The sequence below is a fragment of the Zootoca vivipara genome, chromosome 12, assembly GCF_965207765.1.
Source record: "Zootoca vivipara chromosome 12, rZooViv2.hap1.1, whole genome shotgun sequence".
Taxonomy (NCBI): Eukaryota; Metazoa; Chordata; class Lepidosauria; order Squamata; family Lacertidae; genus Zootoca; species Zootoca vivipara.
The window spans coordinates 22,310,949-22,327,356 of record NC_142595.1 but is presented as its reverse complement, the minus strand read 5'-3'; the positions used below and the strand labels follow the sequence as shown (position 1 = coordinate 22,327,356).

The following is a 16,408-nucleotide window of genomic DNA, read 5'->3' as shown; positions in this document are numbered from 1 at the left end:
TTTGTGAATGAACCCCCACAGGACAAACACAGGCATCACAATAATCACACTTCTTTTTTGGGGAGAAAGAGGAAATTATTTCCCCCAAATGTTGCAGAGTGGGGGCAGAGGGTTAAATCTGCTGACATGCTTTACGTCTGGATCCAAAGAGTGAGGGAATGGGTGGGCATTATTAGGGATGGATGCTCAGTGGTGAAAACAAAACTTTCTACATGTGTTTGGAAACATTCCCATTAATATGGACACCAAGCATTTCAGGACCAGTATTAGGACCCATACTATTTAAGTTGTTTATAAATGAGCCTGAATTATGAGTGAGCAGTGAGATGGGCAGGTCTTCGGAACAAGCAACTTGTTCAAGGTAGTAGGAACAAAAAGGGATTGTGTGGAACACCAAAAATATCATGCTAACATACCCTCCAACATTTTTCCAATAAAAATTGAGGTGAGGCAAAATATGGTGAGTTTGCACATAACAGCTTATAGAATCTGAACTGTTGGTGACCAAGCAGGAAAGAAAGTTGTGGTGGAATGAAAATATAGACTTATTGTGCAGCAGTTGGAAACAAACAAACCCTGAATTCCTTATTAGGGATCTTTAGGAAAGTGTCTGAAAATAAAACTGCCAATATGATGCTGTTATGCAAATTATGGAACATGAGGCCACGTTTGGAATACTTTGGGTAATGCACATCAAAAAGGATATAGAATTTGGGGGGAGGAAAGGCAAACAATAAAATCCTGGGGCTCGAACAACTCCCTTATGAGGGAAGATGACACCATTTAGTTTAGAAAAAAAAGGTGGCTAGTAAGTGGGAACACGAGAAAGAGACATAATCATGCATGGTTTGGAGAAAGTGGGCAGGGATAAGTTTATCACTCCTTTATCGCAATATCAGACCATATGAAGCTGAACGTGGGAAGAGGGGGGACAAAAGGAAACAATTCTGTACGCAATGCATTGTTTCAAACGCGCCTCGCATTCTTCCCCCCTCAGAAACAAGGAAGTACTGAACCGAACGTGGGGGGTGCGGACACTCTTCCTCTGTGGCTCCTCCCACATGTAAACCAGCCCCTGCCATTCTCCCTAAACCCCTCCCTCTCCGGTTAGATACGCCCCGCCCCCGCGCCGCCTTCTTCTTCAAGAAATCCGGGCTAGCTGTCTTTAGCCACTTTTAAACGTTTTCGGGTTACAGAAATGAAACCCAGTCTCGCCTAAACCTATCTATTCCTTTTAAAACATAGTGTTATTTTTTGCGGTTTTATTTATTTGTTTGTTTTTCCCCCTCCCGTCAGTGAGGGGGCACTTCCGGTTGGGGGAGGAAACGCTTCCGGATCACGCGGCGCCTCAGCTGGGGCTTCCCAGCAGGTGGGTGAGAGACCCCGGACCCTCGCCGTTCCTTCTTCCTTGCATGCCAGGGAGGGGGGGATATGGGGCGGGGCCGGCCTGCGGTTCGGGGAGCCGTGGGGCGGGGTGGGAGTGCCAGGGGAAGTGCTTGGGTAATGGAGGGAGCGAGCAAACCCGGGGGAAGGAAATAACCGCCGCACACTCTCCTTTTGCAGAGGTGGCAGCAGCCTGTCTCTAATTGACAGGTCGCCCGTTGATTATGTCCCCACCTCACAGAGCAGAGGCTTATTGTTTTTGCTATTTTTGAAAATATGTTTCTTACGTTTCCGAAACATAGATGCTGGGCTGGGGGAAGGACAGGATCTTTGAAATTGGGGTGTTTCAGCCAAGTGAGAATATGGAGGTCAGAGGGAGTGAAAGGCGATAGGTGGTGGTTGGTGGATCTGGGAGGTAACCAGGGGGCAACGGAGAGGCAGAGTCCATGAAGCAGCTGAGATTTGGGGCTTGTGGCATAAGAGTCGGAAGGGACCACGAGGATCATCCAGTCCAACCCCCTGCAATGCAGGAATCTTTTTGCCCAAATGTGGGGCTGGAATAATCCCATGAACCCTTGAGATGAAGTGTCTACCAGCTGAGCCACTGGTTGGGCAGTGGTCCAGGGTGATAACTGGTCCAAATCTCCAGGCTGCCATAAAGGTTTCTTAGCAATTTGAGGCCAGTCGCTATATTTCAGCCCAACTTACCTCGTAGAGTTGTTTTCAGAATAAAATAGGCAAGGAAGAGAACCATCTTAAGGCCCCTGGAAGAAAGGTGGGCCAATAAATATATGGGGTTTTATCCAAGGCTAGTCCGACTCTCAGATTTGAGAGGCTACTTACTGAGTGTTGACCAGAGCTGACCCATTGAGATTAATTAAGTCTGCAGATTTGCTAGAATAGAAAACAAATAACATCAAATCCTTATACCTGTCTGCTAGGAAATAAGTCCCACTATATTCACTGGATCTTGCTCCTGGGTAACTGTTCATAGGATTGCTGTCTGAGTCATATAAATTAAAATGGACAGGGTAGGTGATATCTATGTACCTATACTGTATCTTGTTTGTTTGGGAGCCGGAAACCATTTGAAAGGAGAGACACCCAGGTAGTAAAGATATGATGCATGATCTCCTCAAAGAACTGTCTGAAATTTTAATGCCCCATTGCAAAGTACCGTAACTTGGAAATTAGTAAACAGCATAACAGTACATCCCTCTGACATTATATATACTGTGTTAAAATACTAAGGATTTCAGTTCTTACTTTGTGTGAATAGGTTTTTTTTAGTTGGCATGTCTATTGGAATCTTTATTACTATTACTATAATGTTTAGATCTCAGTCCAGGTGAAATTAAATAGGAGTAAGCAGCGAGAGTATTCAGGAAGTATAGCAGGTTACAAATGTTTTATGTGAGTAAATAGAACCACTGGACCTTACTTCCAAACAAACATGGGATTGAGCTACACATCAAAAGTTTTAAGTAATAAATGCAAAGCACATTTTTCATTTTTGTATTGGGGAACTGTATGGAGCCTTCCTTGCTTGAGCTGTTGAAAAAAATATGTGATATAGTCAACACATTAGTACTGCAACACTGCTGCTGGCTGGGAAGAGGAGGCAGAAGTGATTACTTGTTAAGACACCTTCCCCTTCCACTTCTCTGTCTCTCACCTCTTTCCTCCCAGCCAGCTGAGAGTTAATACACACAGAGGAATCGAGAAAGAAATGTTGGCTGTTACTCATTTGCACATGCTGTATTGCCTATTAACTAAATGTAAACGTTGAAGTTAAAAACCAAGCAAAAAAAAAAGTAGGACAGGGGAGAAGGAAATTAAAACAGGGATTGGCATTTCTTTGGCAGTAGTGAAGGTAATTCTATATGCATGCTTATCCAACCTTTCCTCTTCATAAACTCAGAGCAGGACTGCAGCCTCACAACAACTCTGCAAGGTAAACTAGGCTGTGAGAGACTGTGTGACTTGCCCAATGCTAGTGATTTCAATTTGGGGGGCTCCAATTCCACCCTGCTAGTGGGAAAGTACTTCTGGGGTACAGGATCTGATTTTTCATTTTGGGATGGTGACTCTGGTAGGATTGTTGCATAAGGTCTCCCTATATATAACATGCTGCCTCCCACTTACCTTTGCCTCTCTTCTCTTTTGCACCCCCCTCCTCTGCCTGTGCCTGTGTTTGCTGGACAGCATGTCGGTTTTCCGCTCAGGCCTGCTGGTTCTGACATCACCACTGTCAGCACTTTCCTTGCGCCTGGTGCCCATTCTCGCCTCAGCTGCCCGGCTGGTACAAGACACACTCTATATTCACCTGCAGCCAGGGCTCAGCTTGACCGGCTCCACACAGCCCCGTTCCACGTATGTCCCTGCTACATCTGAGGTGTACACCCTTATCAGCAAGTTATATGCCAACGCTGACATCCATCACCACCTCAATGTCCGGGTGCTGCTCACCAACATCCTCAACCAGGGAGCTGCTCCTCCGGCACTTGGATCCGTGCAGAACCTCTCCCAGCCTCCTGAAGTGGTGCTTACTGACTTTGAAACCGGAGATGGAGGGCAATCCAACCCAGTCAAGCAGCGGCTGGAGCGTTACGCTACCAGCTGCTACAGCTGTCGCCCCAATCTCATCTCTGTTTTGTTGTACCCTGAGTATGAGCTAGAAGTCAGCGATGAGGAGCTGTCCGCACAGCATGAGACCGATGCAGCTGAGGAGCCACTGCAGAGCTACAGTGACGTCGTCGTAGGGGGCACTTTCGATAGACTTCACAACGGTCACAAGATCCTTCTGAGTGTGTGCTGCATGTTGGCAGAAAATCGGCTTCTGGTGGGCGTCTCCGACAGAGATCTCCTGGAAAGTGGGTCCCTTTGATCCATGTATGCCCTTTCTCCAAGGTCCCATAAAGCTATTGAGGGCTACTAGCCATGATGGCTATGCTCTCTCTCCACGGTTGGAGGTGGCAATGCTACTGAAACTGTAGAAGGGCAGGGCACCCTTGTCATGATTGCAAGTTTCCCACATGTATCTGGTTGGTCATTGTAAGAAAAGGATGCTGGACTAGATGGGCTAGTGGCCTGATCCAGCAGGCTCTTCGTAGGTTCTTATGTAATGCCATTTAAACAAACCAAGAGCACTGAATGAGCGAATGCTGTGACTAGAATCAGGGCTGGAAAAGCCCAGAATTGGGTGAGAGAGTGAGTGGGATAATTCCCTTGTTGCCTAGACCAGTGTTTCCCAACCTTGTGCCTCCAGATGTTTTTGGACTACAACTCCCATCAACCCTAGCTAGCAAGACCAGTGGTCAGGAATGATGGGAATTGTAGTCCGAAAACATCTGGAGGCACAAGGTTGGGAAACACTGGCCTAGACATTTATTTTGGTGCTTAGGAACTTAAAACATTTTCTAGCCCTGACTGGAACTATTTATTACCAGTTAGTTACATTTTCAGGCCTTGAAAAAAGAATTCAGATTATCTAAACATTAGCAACAAATGTTTAAGAATTGGTCTAACAGGATGAAGAAATATTCCAAATCCTTAAATACTACCCAGAGACTTTCATATGCCTGGGATGTTTTTGACCCTACAACATCTTTTCTGTTTTGATATGAGCTGGATAATTTTAGTTTTCTCTCTTTTTGTAGATCAGAAATTTAATCCTTCTATTTTTTCTGAGGCTAGGATGTGAATTTGGAAATGAGGCTGATGAGCCACAAGATAAAGGCCCAGTTCACACACAGCATTAAACCAAGGCATGGATTAATGTGAACATGCAGCAGTGGTACTCACAGGAAAAATCACAGTTGCTTAGCTCCTCCTCTGGTCCTGCTGTGCTCCCCAGAGCTAGTTTGGCTTAGCCGTACATCTAAACTCAAGCTCAACCACAGGCAGTAAACCAAGAACACGGATAGGCTTGTTTTTAAAAATAGGACTTGAACATCCTACACACATGATTGCCCAGGCATACAAAGCTTGATATCTAGGAATTTGAAATATTTTTTCAGACTTGTTAAAAGTAATGTCTTTAAAAGTGATGTTGGATCCTCGGGTTTGTTGCTGGTTTTTACCCACACTTGGCTATGGTTTATAAAGGTGAAGAGATAAAGTCCAGTGATGCTTAAAAATATGTTTGGCACTCGGCTGTTTTGGTGACATTTGCAACTGTTGAATGTCCCTGTGCCCAAAAGCTCCAGGTTTGCTTTGGTTGGAATAGCAAGCAGATCTGAATAGGATTTAGGTAGAACAGGGTAGAAGCCTCTTGAGGAAACCACGGTGCAAACAGCTCAGCCTCCCTGTCTCTACTGCACAGGACAGGAACTGTAGGTAGGAAGCTGCCTTATAGCAAGTGGAGCTATTTGTTTGTCTACTCTAGACCAACATTATCTATTAGGAATGACACCAACTCCACAGGGTCTCAAGCTGAGGCCTGAAGATGCTAAGGATTGAACTTGGGATCTTCTGCATTGCCATACATGTGATCTGTTACTGAGCTATAGGAAGAACCACCTCCAATCCTGCATGTCCCCTTTCACGGGCCACACACAAAACAGAACATGCAAAGAGGATCCTGCCAAAGCCCCTGTCAAGGTCTTGCACTTTAGTTCTCATTTGTTTGTCCCAAGCCCTGCACACATATAGGCAACAAGACAGGAAAAGGAAAACTGGAGAACTGTAAGTGGGAGCTATAACAGAGCTCGCTTATACTTCTTTGGATTCATCACAGATGCACCTATGTTACTCTGATGTGGAAAAGTTATGAGCAAGAGAAACCTTTTAATTGCTAGCTCAGCAAAACAAGCAACCCCCCCCCCCCAATTTGTATATTTTTAACAAGCCTGGGATTTTGTTTTTCCAGTATTGCTTTGGGTGCCTCTTACACACAGCAGCAGACACAGTGAGGTGGCAGGTCTTATCAGGCTCAAAATACGTCTGTGATGGATGGTTTGCCCTTTTCTGTAAGTCGCTTGGTGTGATAACATCCTTGTGCCTGACAGATACTATGTTGGATGTTGGCAGCTAGATTAACTGGTGTGTGAGAGGCATCTCTGCAGCACATGTGGGAGAACTTACCGGGTTCTTTGCACATTCCTAAAAATGTCATCTTTTCCCCTTCTTTCGCCACCTGCAGCTAAGATGCTGAAAGAGCTGATCTTGCCCTTTGAGCAGCGTGTGGCTCAGCTCAGTGAATTCCTGGTGGACATCAAGCCCTCCTTGCGGTATGAAATCTCCCCCCTGCTTGACTACTTTGGCCCATCCATCACTGACTGCAAACTGAAGTGCATCATAGTCAGCGAAGAGACCCTCAAGGGTGGTCTTGCCGTCAACAGGAAGAGGGTGGAAAATGTAAGTGTGCTGGGAGCCCCAGCCTTGTAAACAAATCGGATCATCAAGAAGTTTGGGGGTGCATGAAATAAACAGGCTTTTCTGCCCTGGACAGGCTGAGCCATATATTTATCTCGTCTCTTTTTAAATCCATTCTTGCTAGCATCCTGCAATGGAGAGCGCCATCTGCTAAATTCTGACCTCCATTCCTAACACATAGTCTCTCAGTGTTCTGACACTGCTTCTGTTTATTTTCCTTTGAGTCACAATGATTTTTGCTCAGAGATTTGCTCTTGGGGCATACGAATGGTCCACCTGGTTCAGGCAAACAAGCGATGTGGCTTGGCTTCCTGTTTATCAACAGTGGCCGTGTATACGCCTCAGCATATCTGCTCAGAAATACTGCCAGTTTGGAATTTAATACCCTTAATCAAAGTGGCTACAGTAGGAATTTTTTGGCCTGGCTCACTTTCTTGAGACAAATCTCAAACTGCTCTGTATAAGGGCCTCCTTTCGGCTTTGTGCTTGTAGCAATCTGAACTGAGAACATAGATATCCCTGCCAGAGTTGGACTAGATGTCCTTTTAGACTTTTTCAACCCTGATTCGATAAATCCAACAGAGGGCAAAAGCAACATCCATCCCTATGTTGTTAATTTACTGCAACTGGTAGCTGGCTGTATATTGCCTCTGAAAATAGAAGTTCTGTTTCTAACGATGAGGGTTTAGTAGCCACTAATTGGCTGCTCTTGCATTTACTACTTTCTCTTAAGAACCCCTGTGTTTTATCCTGAGCAATGAATTCCGTAAGGTCAAAGATGTATTGGGTGAAGAAGTATTTTTCATTCTGTATGTAAAAGAGCTTAAGGTCTTGTTGCACATTCAAAGTTGCATAACTATACAGATCTCAAGCCTTTGGGGGGGGTGTTGATTTTTTTTAAAAAAATTCTCTCCTGTCCTAGTTTGTTGTCTTAGACATTACAAAATATTAAACATAATTTAGCTACCAATTTCTCACCACTGGGGCAGAGAAACCAGAGAAGAGGCAGTATAGTGTGGTGGTGGGAGTGTCAAGACTGGGACTGATGGGACCCGGGCTCTAATCCTTACTCCATCATGAAATACACTTGGGCCAGTCATAATCCTTCAGCTTAACCTACCTCATAGGACTGTTGTAATAAATGTGGGATGTAAATACAATAACTAAGCGATGGGTCAAAGGAGGGATTCTTGCACATTTTCAAAACCTGCTTATAGGTGAACTTCAGATTCACATCTGTGTTAATTGCCGGGAATGATGGAGCCAGGAAGTTAATTAGCAATCCACTAATGTGCAGCACACAAGCCTGATTTTGTTTGAGTAAATTTAGGTGCAGGCTGTGTTTCAAGGAGCAGCAGAACCCACCCTGCATCTGGTTGCCAAACTGCGGTAGAGAAAATGCCCTCTGGTTTCCTTTCTCACTGTTGCTCCTCCTTCCTCACTGACCCATGCTCTCTTGCAGGGTCTCCCTGAGCTGGCTGTCCACGTCATCAAGCTGGCTCTTGACACCCAGCACGGCAGGAATGAGGAAGAGAAGATCAGCTCTTCTAGCCTGCGGTACAGGCTGCTTGGGACTCTGTTACGCTCCCCACATGTGAGTAATATCTTGTGGCAATGAATTGGATAGGTTATGGGTTGGCTAGATGGGGGAGTTGTTGGATCTCCAGGAGGAGGCTTACTTGCAAGAATAACGAGGTGGCGGGAGAAAAGATGACACATATAGGGTAAGGAGCAAATTCTGATTTTCAGCCAGGAAGGCCACTTTTTGTCTGGCCTGCTAAGTGGGCAGAGACTGGAGGTGAGTTAGTTTAACCTCCTTCCTTCCCCATTTTATGAACTCTAGCCACTGTTTCTTCCTTTCTGTCTCTCCCTTTCCACCTTTCCTCCTCTGTGTGCTGCTTAAAAGGGATTAGAGGACTCAAGGATGGGGAGCAAACATGCAAGATCAGGGTCCTCATGTGTCATCAAGTGTCAGGGGTGTAGGAAGGGGGGCGGGGGGGCCCGCCACCCTGGGGGTCATTCCGGAGGGGGGTGACATTCGGTGTGCCACCAGCCCGCGACTCCCAAGCCTCCCCCGAGCCATCCAGGTAAGGGGGGGGAGCTGTGCCGCTTTGCTGGTGGCATTCCCCCCTTCCCCCTTTGTTTTGACAGCTTGGGGGAGGCTTGTGAGTCGCGGGTGGGTGGCTCGCCAAATGTCTGCCATGGGCGGCTCGCTCCGTCCCTGGCTGCAGGATGTGTGCACTGCTCCGGGCATATGCTCCGCCACTGAGTGTGGTACTTGAGTAAGCACAGACAGCGACAGACAAACTCCCCAGATAAAGAGGATGCTGCCCACAGAAGAGAGTGCAGAACTTGGAATGTCCGCCTGAGTCAACATGAGCAGACGTTTGTCTTGTGACAGGCCTTTCAGTGTTACAGCAGTGCTGTAGGACGAGCCCATGGAACAATGGCTGCCACGTCTCTGCTGTAACGTCTTCGAGTGGCTCAGAGTGAGCACCAACAGTTATAACAGGATGTGCATAATTGTGTCTGTGTCCCCAAACAACTCTCTCTCCTTCACCACCCCCAGAAAGATCCAGGTGTCCCTTGCCACCCCTATGTTATTGGGCTGACAGGCGGGTCCGGTAGTGGCAAGAGTTCCATTGCGCAACATCTGGTTCGTCTCGGTGCTTTCCACTTGGATATGGACAGTCTTGGACACAACATCTACCATCCAGGAGGCCCTGTGTATGCACAGGTGGTAGAAACATTTGGAACAGGTATTTCAGACTTCCTGGGAAACATTTTTTTAAAGTCAGGGGGACTAGTAGATTAAGTTGCATAGGTAGTGCTTCAGGAATTACACCTAAACAATGTTTGGTTATCTCTCCCTCTTGGTCCACTAGCCCACAGCCTGTGCCCCCATCCCAATTCCACACCTAGTTTTCCCTTTTCTATTTCTCTTCTTTTTGTTTTTAACAAAAGTTGCATTGTTCATCAACCTGTTATTGCTGACAGTTTCCCCCGAACAATTAGAAAGTTTGTGAACATTGAAACTATGGTTTGATGTGAATGATTTTCTGCAGCTCTCCTTTCCTACTGCTGCTGTGCTGCAGACAAAACAAGACAGAGTCTGGCTTGTTATGTTGTCTGAACCAGGACTCATGGTTTGTTCCCACAAACAAACTACGAGCAGAAAGCCAGCAGCAAACCTTGGAGTTCGGATAATACAAGTTGGGCTCTGGCTTGTTTTGTTTGCGGCACAGGAGGAGTGGGAGAGGATCACAGGAATTTTCTGGGTCACATGAAACCATGGTTTGCTTTAAACTATGGCTTCATGTTATATGCAGACTGAACCACTGTAGGTAAAATGTTAATAACTGTATAGCAGTGTTTCTAAAATGGTGGGCCAGGGAAAAGAAAGGAATGGTGGGAGGAAGCTGCTGTAAGAGGAAGTGTTTGAGTGTGAAAGGACCTAGAAGGAGGAATGAAAGGTTAGGGTGGGGAATAAGGGCCAAGTGAAAAGAGAACAGGAGAAGAAATTACAGAAGATGAGTAAAAATACTTTGAGATGCCAGGGAAGGAGGGTGGGAAGAGGAAAAATATAAAATAGAAATATTCTTTATTTATTACCTCTGGGTTAGCAAATTCTGCCTGAAATATGGAGGCTAAGTCACAGTACCTCCTGATCAGATGCCTGCATTTAGCTCTGGGAAAGCTGAGCTAAGGAACCCCTTGCCACCAGAAAAATGCTGAAACATTTCCAAAGAGAGTTTAGATACCAATAAAAATGATGTCCATAATTGTCTGCTGATTAGGCCAAACTCTGCTTCCATTGTCACCATGTTGTGACTGAATTCACTCTTGCACCACTCTTTTGTGACTTGCGGGCCTCAGTAATTTTCCAGTCCTGTAAAGTGGGGCCTTGGGTAGAAAGTTTGAGATCCCCTGCTGTATGGAACCAAGAACAAGTAACACTGTTCCTTCTTTGCAGATATTTTGAAAGAAGATGGAACCATCAACAGACAAATCCTGGGGGCCAAAGTGTTTAGAGACCAGGTAAAAAAGCCCTCTGGGTTTGGGATCAATGTTTAACTTCAGCCACCACACCCCTCCTGCTCCCAATTGGCCATCATTTGTTTTGTTCCCCTTTGTGCCGCTGACGCTAGCTTGCCTCTTCAGTCCACAAAACTAACAGAACCCTTTCACCTCTCTTCTCAGAATGTTTTCCCTCTTTTGTGGGTGAAAGGTACTCACTGGGGAGTAGTGCATGCTGGAACAATTTCTCACTGTACAGTATGCACAGTTTGACCCTTAGACTGGGCACTTCAGTGCGAGAAATAGTGCAAGTGCATGCTGGGACACCTCTTCTCTTTTACCATGTATCACAGCCCACTGATCTGTTAGCCGAAGGTGCTCTGCTCTGGGATTTTTGCACTGATGTATGTTTTTCTCTGGCCCCTTGCCCACCCATGTCCTATCTTGGGCTGTTACCACACACACAACCCTGATTAGTTTCTTGACCAACAGCCATCCTTTGCCTCGGGTTCCTTACTTGCAGCCCCTTTTGTTCCCTCTCCCCAGGAGCAGTTGACACGGCTCAACAATATCATGTGGCCAGTGATGGCTCGAATAGCAAAAGAAAAGATAGATGAGGCAGCTGCACAGGGTGAGGAGTGATTTGGGTTCTTGGCAGGAGTTGTGGGTGGGGACTCAGGGATAAATGGGTGCATGAAGGGGCTGCTATCTTGGCTTTTTCAAACAGGTGTTGGTAATCTACCAGATCTATTTCCAATAATTTAACATGGAGCCTAGCCACCAAAGAAGCTTTTCCTGGCATATCTTTTTAAAATACTGTCCTCCAGTCAGTTTGGAAATGGCTTAAAACATGGGTAGGCAAACTAAGGCCCGGGGGACGGATCCGGCCTAATCGCCATCTAAATCCGGCCTGCAGACAGTCCGGGAATCAGCATGTTTTTACATGAGTAGAATGTGTGCTTTTATTTGAAATGCATCTCTGGGTTATTTGTGGGGCATAGGAATTTGTTCATTCCCCCCCCCACAAAAAATATAGTCCGACCCCCCCACGAGGTCTGAGGGACAGTGGACCAGCCCCCTGCTGAAAAGGTTTGCTGACCCCTGGCTTAAAATAATAATTGTCAAGGACCGTGCTGGGGAGGGCTGCACTGAGGAGGAATGGTGGGAGCCTCCCCCTCCCACTGCTCCTGATCCGGATCCTGAATCTTACCAGGAGCAAGAGAGAGTATAGATTTGGAACAGTGGTTTGAAGAGGGGCATAGTTCAGAAGGCAGAAGCTGGGAAATACTGGATGGGGAACAGCTAGGAGAAGAAACACTGGGAGAGGGTTAACAGATTCACAGTCTCTGGAAAGCATTCAACAACCCCCCCTCCAAAGTTACTGAGAGCTCAGAAAGTGGCAGAACAAAGCACAGAGGGTACAAGATCAGATTACAAGATGTAGAAGGGACAGATCCTTAATTGGGAGCACTGCCATTCTGGGAGATGTGCTCTTTGTTCTCTCACTGTGGTTATTAAAGTTTCTAACTGGTAAGAAGACTCCTTTTCCTTTGTTCTGCTTATCTACTGCCGTGGGGGAGGAAGCCGATTCCCTGAAGCCTGACAATAGTAGCACAAATATAGGATGGTACCTCACACCCAGTCAGGGCATTGGCTCATATAACTCAGTACTCCCTACACTGACTGGCAGCGGTTATCCTGGTGGGGTTTCAGACGAAGGTATTGTACAGTCCTACCTGGAAATGTCTGGGATTGAACCAGGGACGTCTTGCATGAAAAGCAAGTTCTCTACCACTGAGCCTTTCCCACATAAGGTGGGGCAAACCCGAGTCCTGCGTCCCTTCTGTCATTGGAAGGAATTCTTTTCCTGCCTGTCCTTGGAAGTTTCTCAAAGCTGCCCCTGTCTGTTCTGCAGGAAAGGTTGTGTGTGTGCTGGATGCCGCTATGTTGTTGGAGGCAGGCTGGGCAGACTTGGTGCACGAGGTCTGGACGACTATCATCCCGGAGGATGAGGTACGTACTGTTTTTCTCTGTGTCATTTCTGCAGCTGAAGCAAAACAATTCCACTTCTGTCTCTTTCAACAATTTAGTACATGAATTTTTTAATGCTGGACCAAAAGCGTAGCACACACGCACTGATTTTTTTAGTGATTTATTATTATTATTATTTTGGTTGGACAAACTTGCTGGAGTATGCAGGGACCCAGCTAGGCAAAGACTGTCTCAAACTCAAAAGCTCATTGTGTGTTTACGTGGGTTGTAAATCACTTTGAGACTTACAAATGTAATAAACCTGAACCTCAAAGCTTATATAATCCATGAGGGCTGCATCAAATATTGTGGCTTTCTTATGCAGAAAGCACTTCTATGCAGGGAAAACATGGAAACTGCCTTTAGATTATAGGTTGGGGAACCTTTTATTTATTTATTTTACAACATGCACTTTGCTGTGTGTACATGACAGTGAAATAGATGAGTGTATGCAGAAATGCTTTCCATATGTAGAATGTTTACTCTGAATAATAATAATAATAATAATAATAATAATAATAATAATACCCTGCTCATCTGATTGGGTTGCCCCAGCCACTCTTGGCAGCTACAACATATATAAAACATTAAAAAGCTTCCCTATCCAAGGCTGCCTTCAGATGTCTTCTAAAGGTTATATAGTTACTCATCTCCTTGACATATGATGGGAGGGCGTTCCATGGGGTGGGTGCCATTACCGAGAAGGCCCTCTGCCTGGTTCCCTGTAGAAAGATACGCTTCTAATCAGTTTCTGTCTTCTCTCTGTTTCAGGCCCTAAGACGCATTGTAGCCAGAGACAGGCTCAGTGAGGAATCTGCCAGGTTGCGTCTGCAAAACCAAATGTCCAATAGCCAGCGCGTGAAACAGTCCCACGTGGTTCTCTCCACATTGTGGGAGCCAGCAGTTACCTGTGAGCTGGTAAGAGTCTGCCGCTGCCGCTACTCGAGAGACCACCCCACGGCTTCCCTTATAAGCATCCCTTTTCTGAGCCCCTTCCATGTCAACCTTATCGAATAATCAATCACCTGTCCATTCTTCACAGGTAGAAAAGGCTTGGGCCCTGCTCCAGAAACGCCTCAAAGAGGAGTAGAGCTTTGAACCGAGATGGAATCACTTCTTCACTCTGCCCCTTCGGTGCTGCCAGTCTGGAAAAGTCTACGGCAGGTGGGCCCCACCCCGACGAGGGGCCACAGATGAGGGTGGAGGTAGGGGGAAAGGGGAGTTCAAAATGCTTGATGGCGAGAGGACAGAGCTGACCTCCCTCTGCTTCCCCCCGGTTGCAAAAAGGCTGAGGGAGAGGCATGAACAAGTGAGGGGTGAGGGGGTGCCTGATGGAGTAAGAAGGATCAGCTTTTAGCATCCAAAGCCATTGATGGGTTTCATGATTCTGATGGAGACCAACCTTTCAGCAGCACGACTGACCAACAAGGACACTCAGAGGTCACAGGGGTGGGGAGGGGCTGCTGTGCTTTAGCCCACCACTGCTCTGTTCTGTGTGCCCTGTGCAAAAGCTACACATAAAGACGACATCTCTCGACAGCTCCGTCTCTGCGTGGTTGTGCCTGACACCTTAACACCTGGTGGGGATATCTTTTTGTCTGTTCCACAGCGGTTGGCAAACAAGTCCTTCTCTTTTTGCAGTCATCAAAACACTTGTGGCAGAGCGGGGAAAGCTAAAGATGCATGTAACGGATGTGGTCTTAATCTGAGCTTGCGCCAGATTCTGTGGCCCCAGTAAATTCCTTTGGCAACCCTCCCACATATGCAAAGCTTTTGAAAACAAAAGACTTGCCATCCTGTGTTGGTCATTATTATAACTTCAGTCGCTTTAACCTTTTCCTCAATAACTCAGTCTTTTGTTTTTTAAAAACCCCTCTAAAAATGAGTGTTGTCTCGGGAGCTCTTGCCTTTGCCCCGAAGACTAGTTCTTTGAAGCCAATTGAATGTAATTTCTACATTTCCCGACAGCCAATTCCTGCTTCTCTCTCCATGCGTGCACACCTTTGTGATGGCCCTTCTTCACTATGTGGGTCCTTAGTCTTCCTCTTTCTTATTAGAATTCAAAAATTATGGAGGATATACCACCACCACCACCTCCATCAGGCCAGCGGCCCTGGCAGCCTTTGGCCTTTCTGTGCACTTGTATGAGGCTATTTACTGGGCAGGCACATTTTGTCTGCATAGCTGCTGTCAGTTTGTGCCACACTGTAGGAAGGGTGATGGCTTGGTGGTAGAACATCTGCTCTGCCTGCAAAAGATCCCATGTTCAATCCCTGGCATCCTGGACAGCAGCTGCCAATCAGAACCGGATGAGCCGATGGTCTGACTAGGTTTGATGTAACTTCCTATGTGGTGAAGTTGCTATCATTTGGTTTCAGGGGCTCTGGTCTGCTGTTGTATCTGACTATGTCGACTACTGGCATTGGCATAAAATACATGGAACTTCTGATTTCCAGTGGGTGTAAAATACTGGATGTCTCAAACATGGTGGCTTAATTTTCCATGGCATTCTTCAGCTCTTCTTAGATCACCCAGTGTCTTGGCACAGGCATTTGGGTATCATTATGATAGGAGAGAAATGGAGTGTGGTCAGGCCCTTGTAGAAGGTGTTGAATTAAATTGCTTTTTTTCCAATATTACATAATTTTCTCTTTAATCATAATAATAACTTATTATTTATATGCCACCCATCTGTCTGGGTTGCCCCAGCCACTCTGAGCGGCTCCCAACAAAAAAACAGTAAAAGCACAATACAACACCACAAACTAAAAACTTCCCTGAGCAGGGCTGCCATCACATGTCTCTTAAAAATCACATAGCTGTTTATCTGTTTGACATCTGCTGGGAGGACGTTCCACAGGGTTGACACAACTACTGAAAATAGCCTCTACCTGGTTTTCTGAAACTTCACCTCTCTCAATGAGGGAACCACCAGGAGGCCCTCGGAGCTGGATCTTCAAGCAAGCCACCTCCGCCCCATCATCCTTCTGACTTTGCTAATGGTGGAGCATTGCCTCCCATAATGCTCTCTCTTACCACCCCGTAGCAGCTGCAGTGAGCAAGGGGTGGGGTCATTTGTGGCCCTTTCTGGCATCACCACACCAGTTTGGAAAGCCTGCCAACAACGTGCTTCGCATTTTGCCTGCCTGTGGCTGTCATGATGGCAGTGGCCGACCCCTCAAAGAAATGGTGCCCAGCAGCTGTTAGGACTAGGCACCCGCCCAGAATTGCCCTCTGTTGGGAGATTAGTATCCTAGCACCTGAAGGCAAAAAACAATGAAGCTGCCAGACATGCTAAACCAGTCTCCTCACCCTGCTCCTCATTAACAGAGGATACCAAGAGAACTTGATGACCATCCTGTGTGTTACCTTAAGAAACAAACCTCTGCACTTCTGCCCCTTTTTGTTTCCCATTACAAGATTTGCAGAATACACCCCTGTCTTTTGTTTTATAACAACTGCCTTCAGATCCTATGTGCAGTGGGTTTCCAAATCCAGTCCTACTGCTTTTGGCAGCTATTTTGCCCAAGTCCCTCTGGAAGCTATGGGCTGCGTGCCCATCTTGCCTTTAACAGCTGCCTGTCATGCACATTTTAAGGGT

The 16,408-nt window shown here is 46.3% G+C and overlaps 1 protein-coding gene across 3 annotated transcripts; it reads left to right on the top strand.

Annotated features, from left to right (window-relative positions):
* Positions 1 to 1,333: 1,333 nt before the first annotated feature.
* Positions 1,334 to 14,346, top strand: COASY (Coenzyme A synthase). 3 transcript variants are annotated; one of them, XM_035134898.3, is made up of 10 exons: positions 1,334 to 1,369; positions 3,589 to 4,256; positions 6,527 to 6,741; positions 8,222 to 8,353; positions 9,329 to 9,518; positions 10,733 to 10,797; positions 11,323 to 11,407; positions 12,692 to 12,789; positions 13,579 to 13,725; positions 13,850 to 14,346. In XM_035134898.3, exons 2-10 carry the CDS (start codon positions 3,590 to 3,592, stop codon positions 13,895 to 13,897), a joined length of 1,647 nt encoding a protein of 548 aa, XP_034990789.3. In that variant the 5' UTR covers positions 1,334 to 1,369; position 3,589; the 3' UTR covers positions 13,898 to 14,346. The 3 variants fall into 3 exon arrangements, with proteins under 3 accessions (XP_034990789.3, XP_034990790.3, XP_088511766.1); XM_035134899.3 differs by having other exon boundaries at positions 1,334 to 2,414; XM_088655640.1 differs by lacking the exon at positions 1,334 to 1,369 and adding an exon at positions 3,252 to 3,337.
* Positions 14,347 to 16,408: the final 2,062 nt, after the last annotated feature.

Excerpts from the sequence above, each read along its gene's own strand:
- COASY (XM_088655640.1), top strand. The coding sequence starts at position 3,267 with ATGCATGCTTATCCAACCTTTCCTCTTCATAAACTCAGAGCAGGACTG. Across the intron at positions 11,408-12,691 it reads AGATGAGGCAGCTGCACAGG|GAAAGGTTGTGTGTGTGCTG; the intron begins GTGAGGAGTGAT and ends TCTGTTCTGCAG. Across the intron at positions 12,790-13,578 it reads CTATCATCCCGGAGGATGAG|GCCCTAAGACGCATTGTAGC; the intron begins GTACGTACTGTT and ends TCTCTGTTTCAG.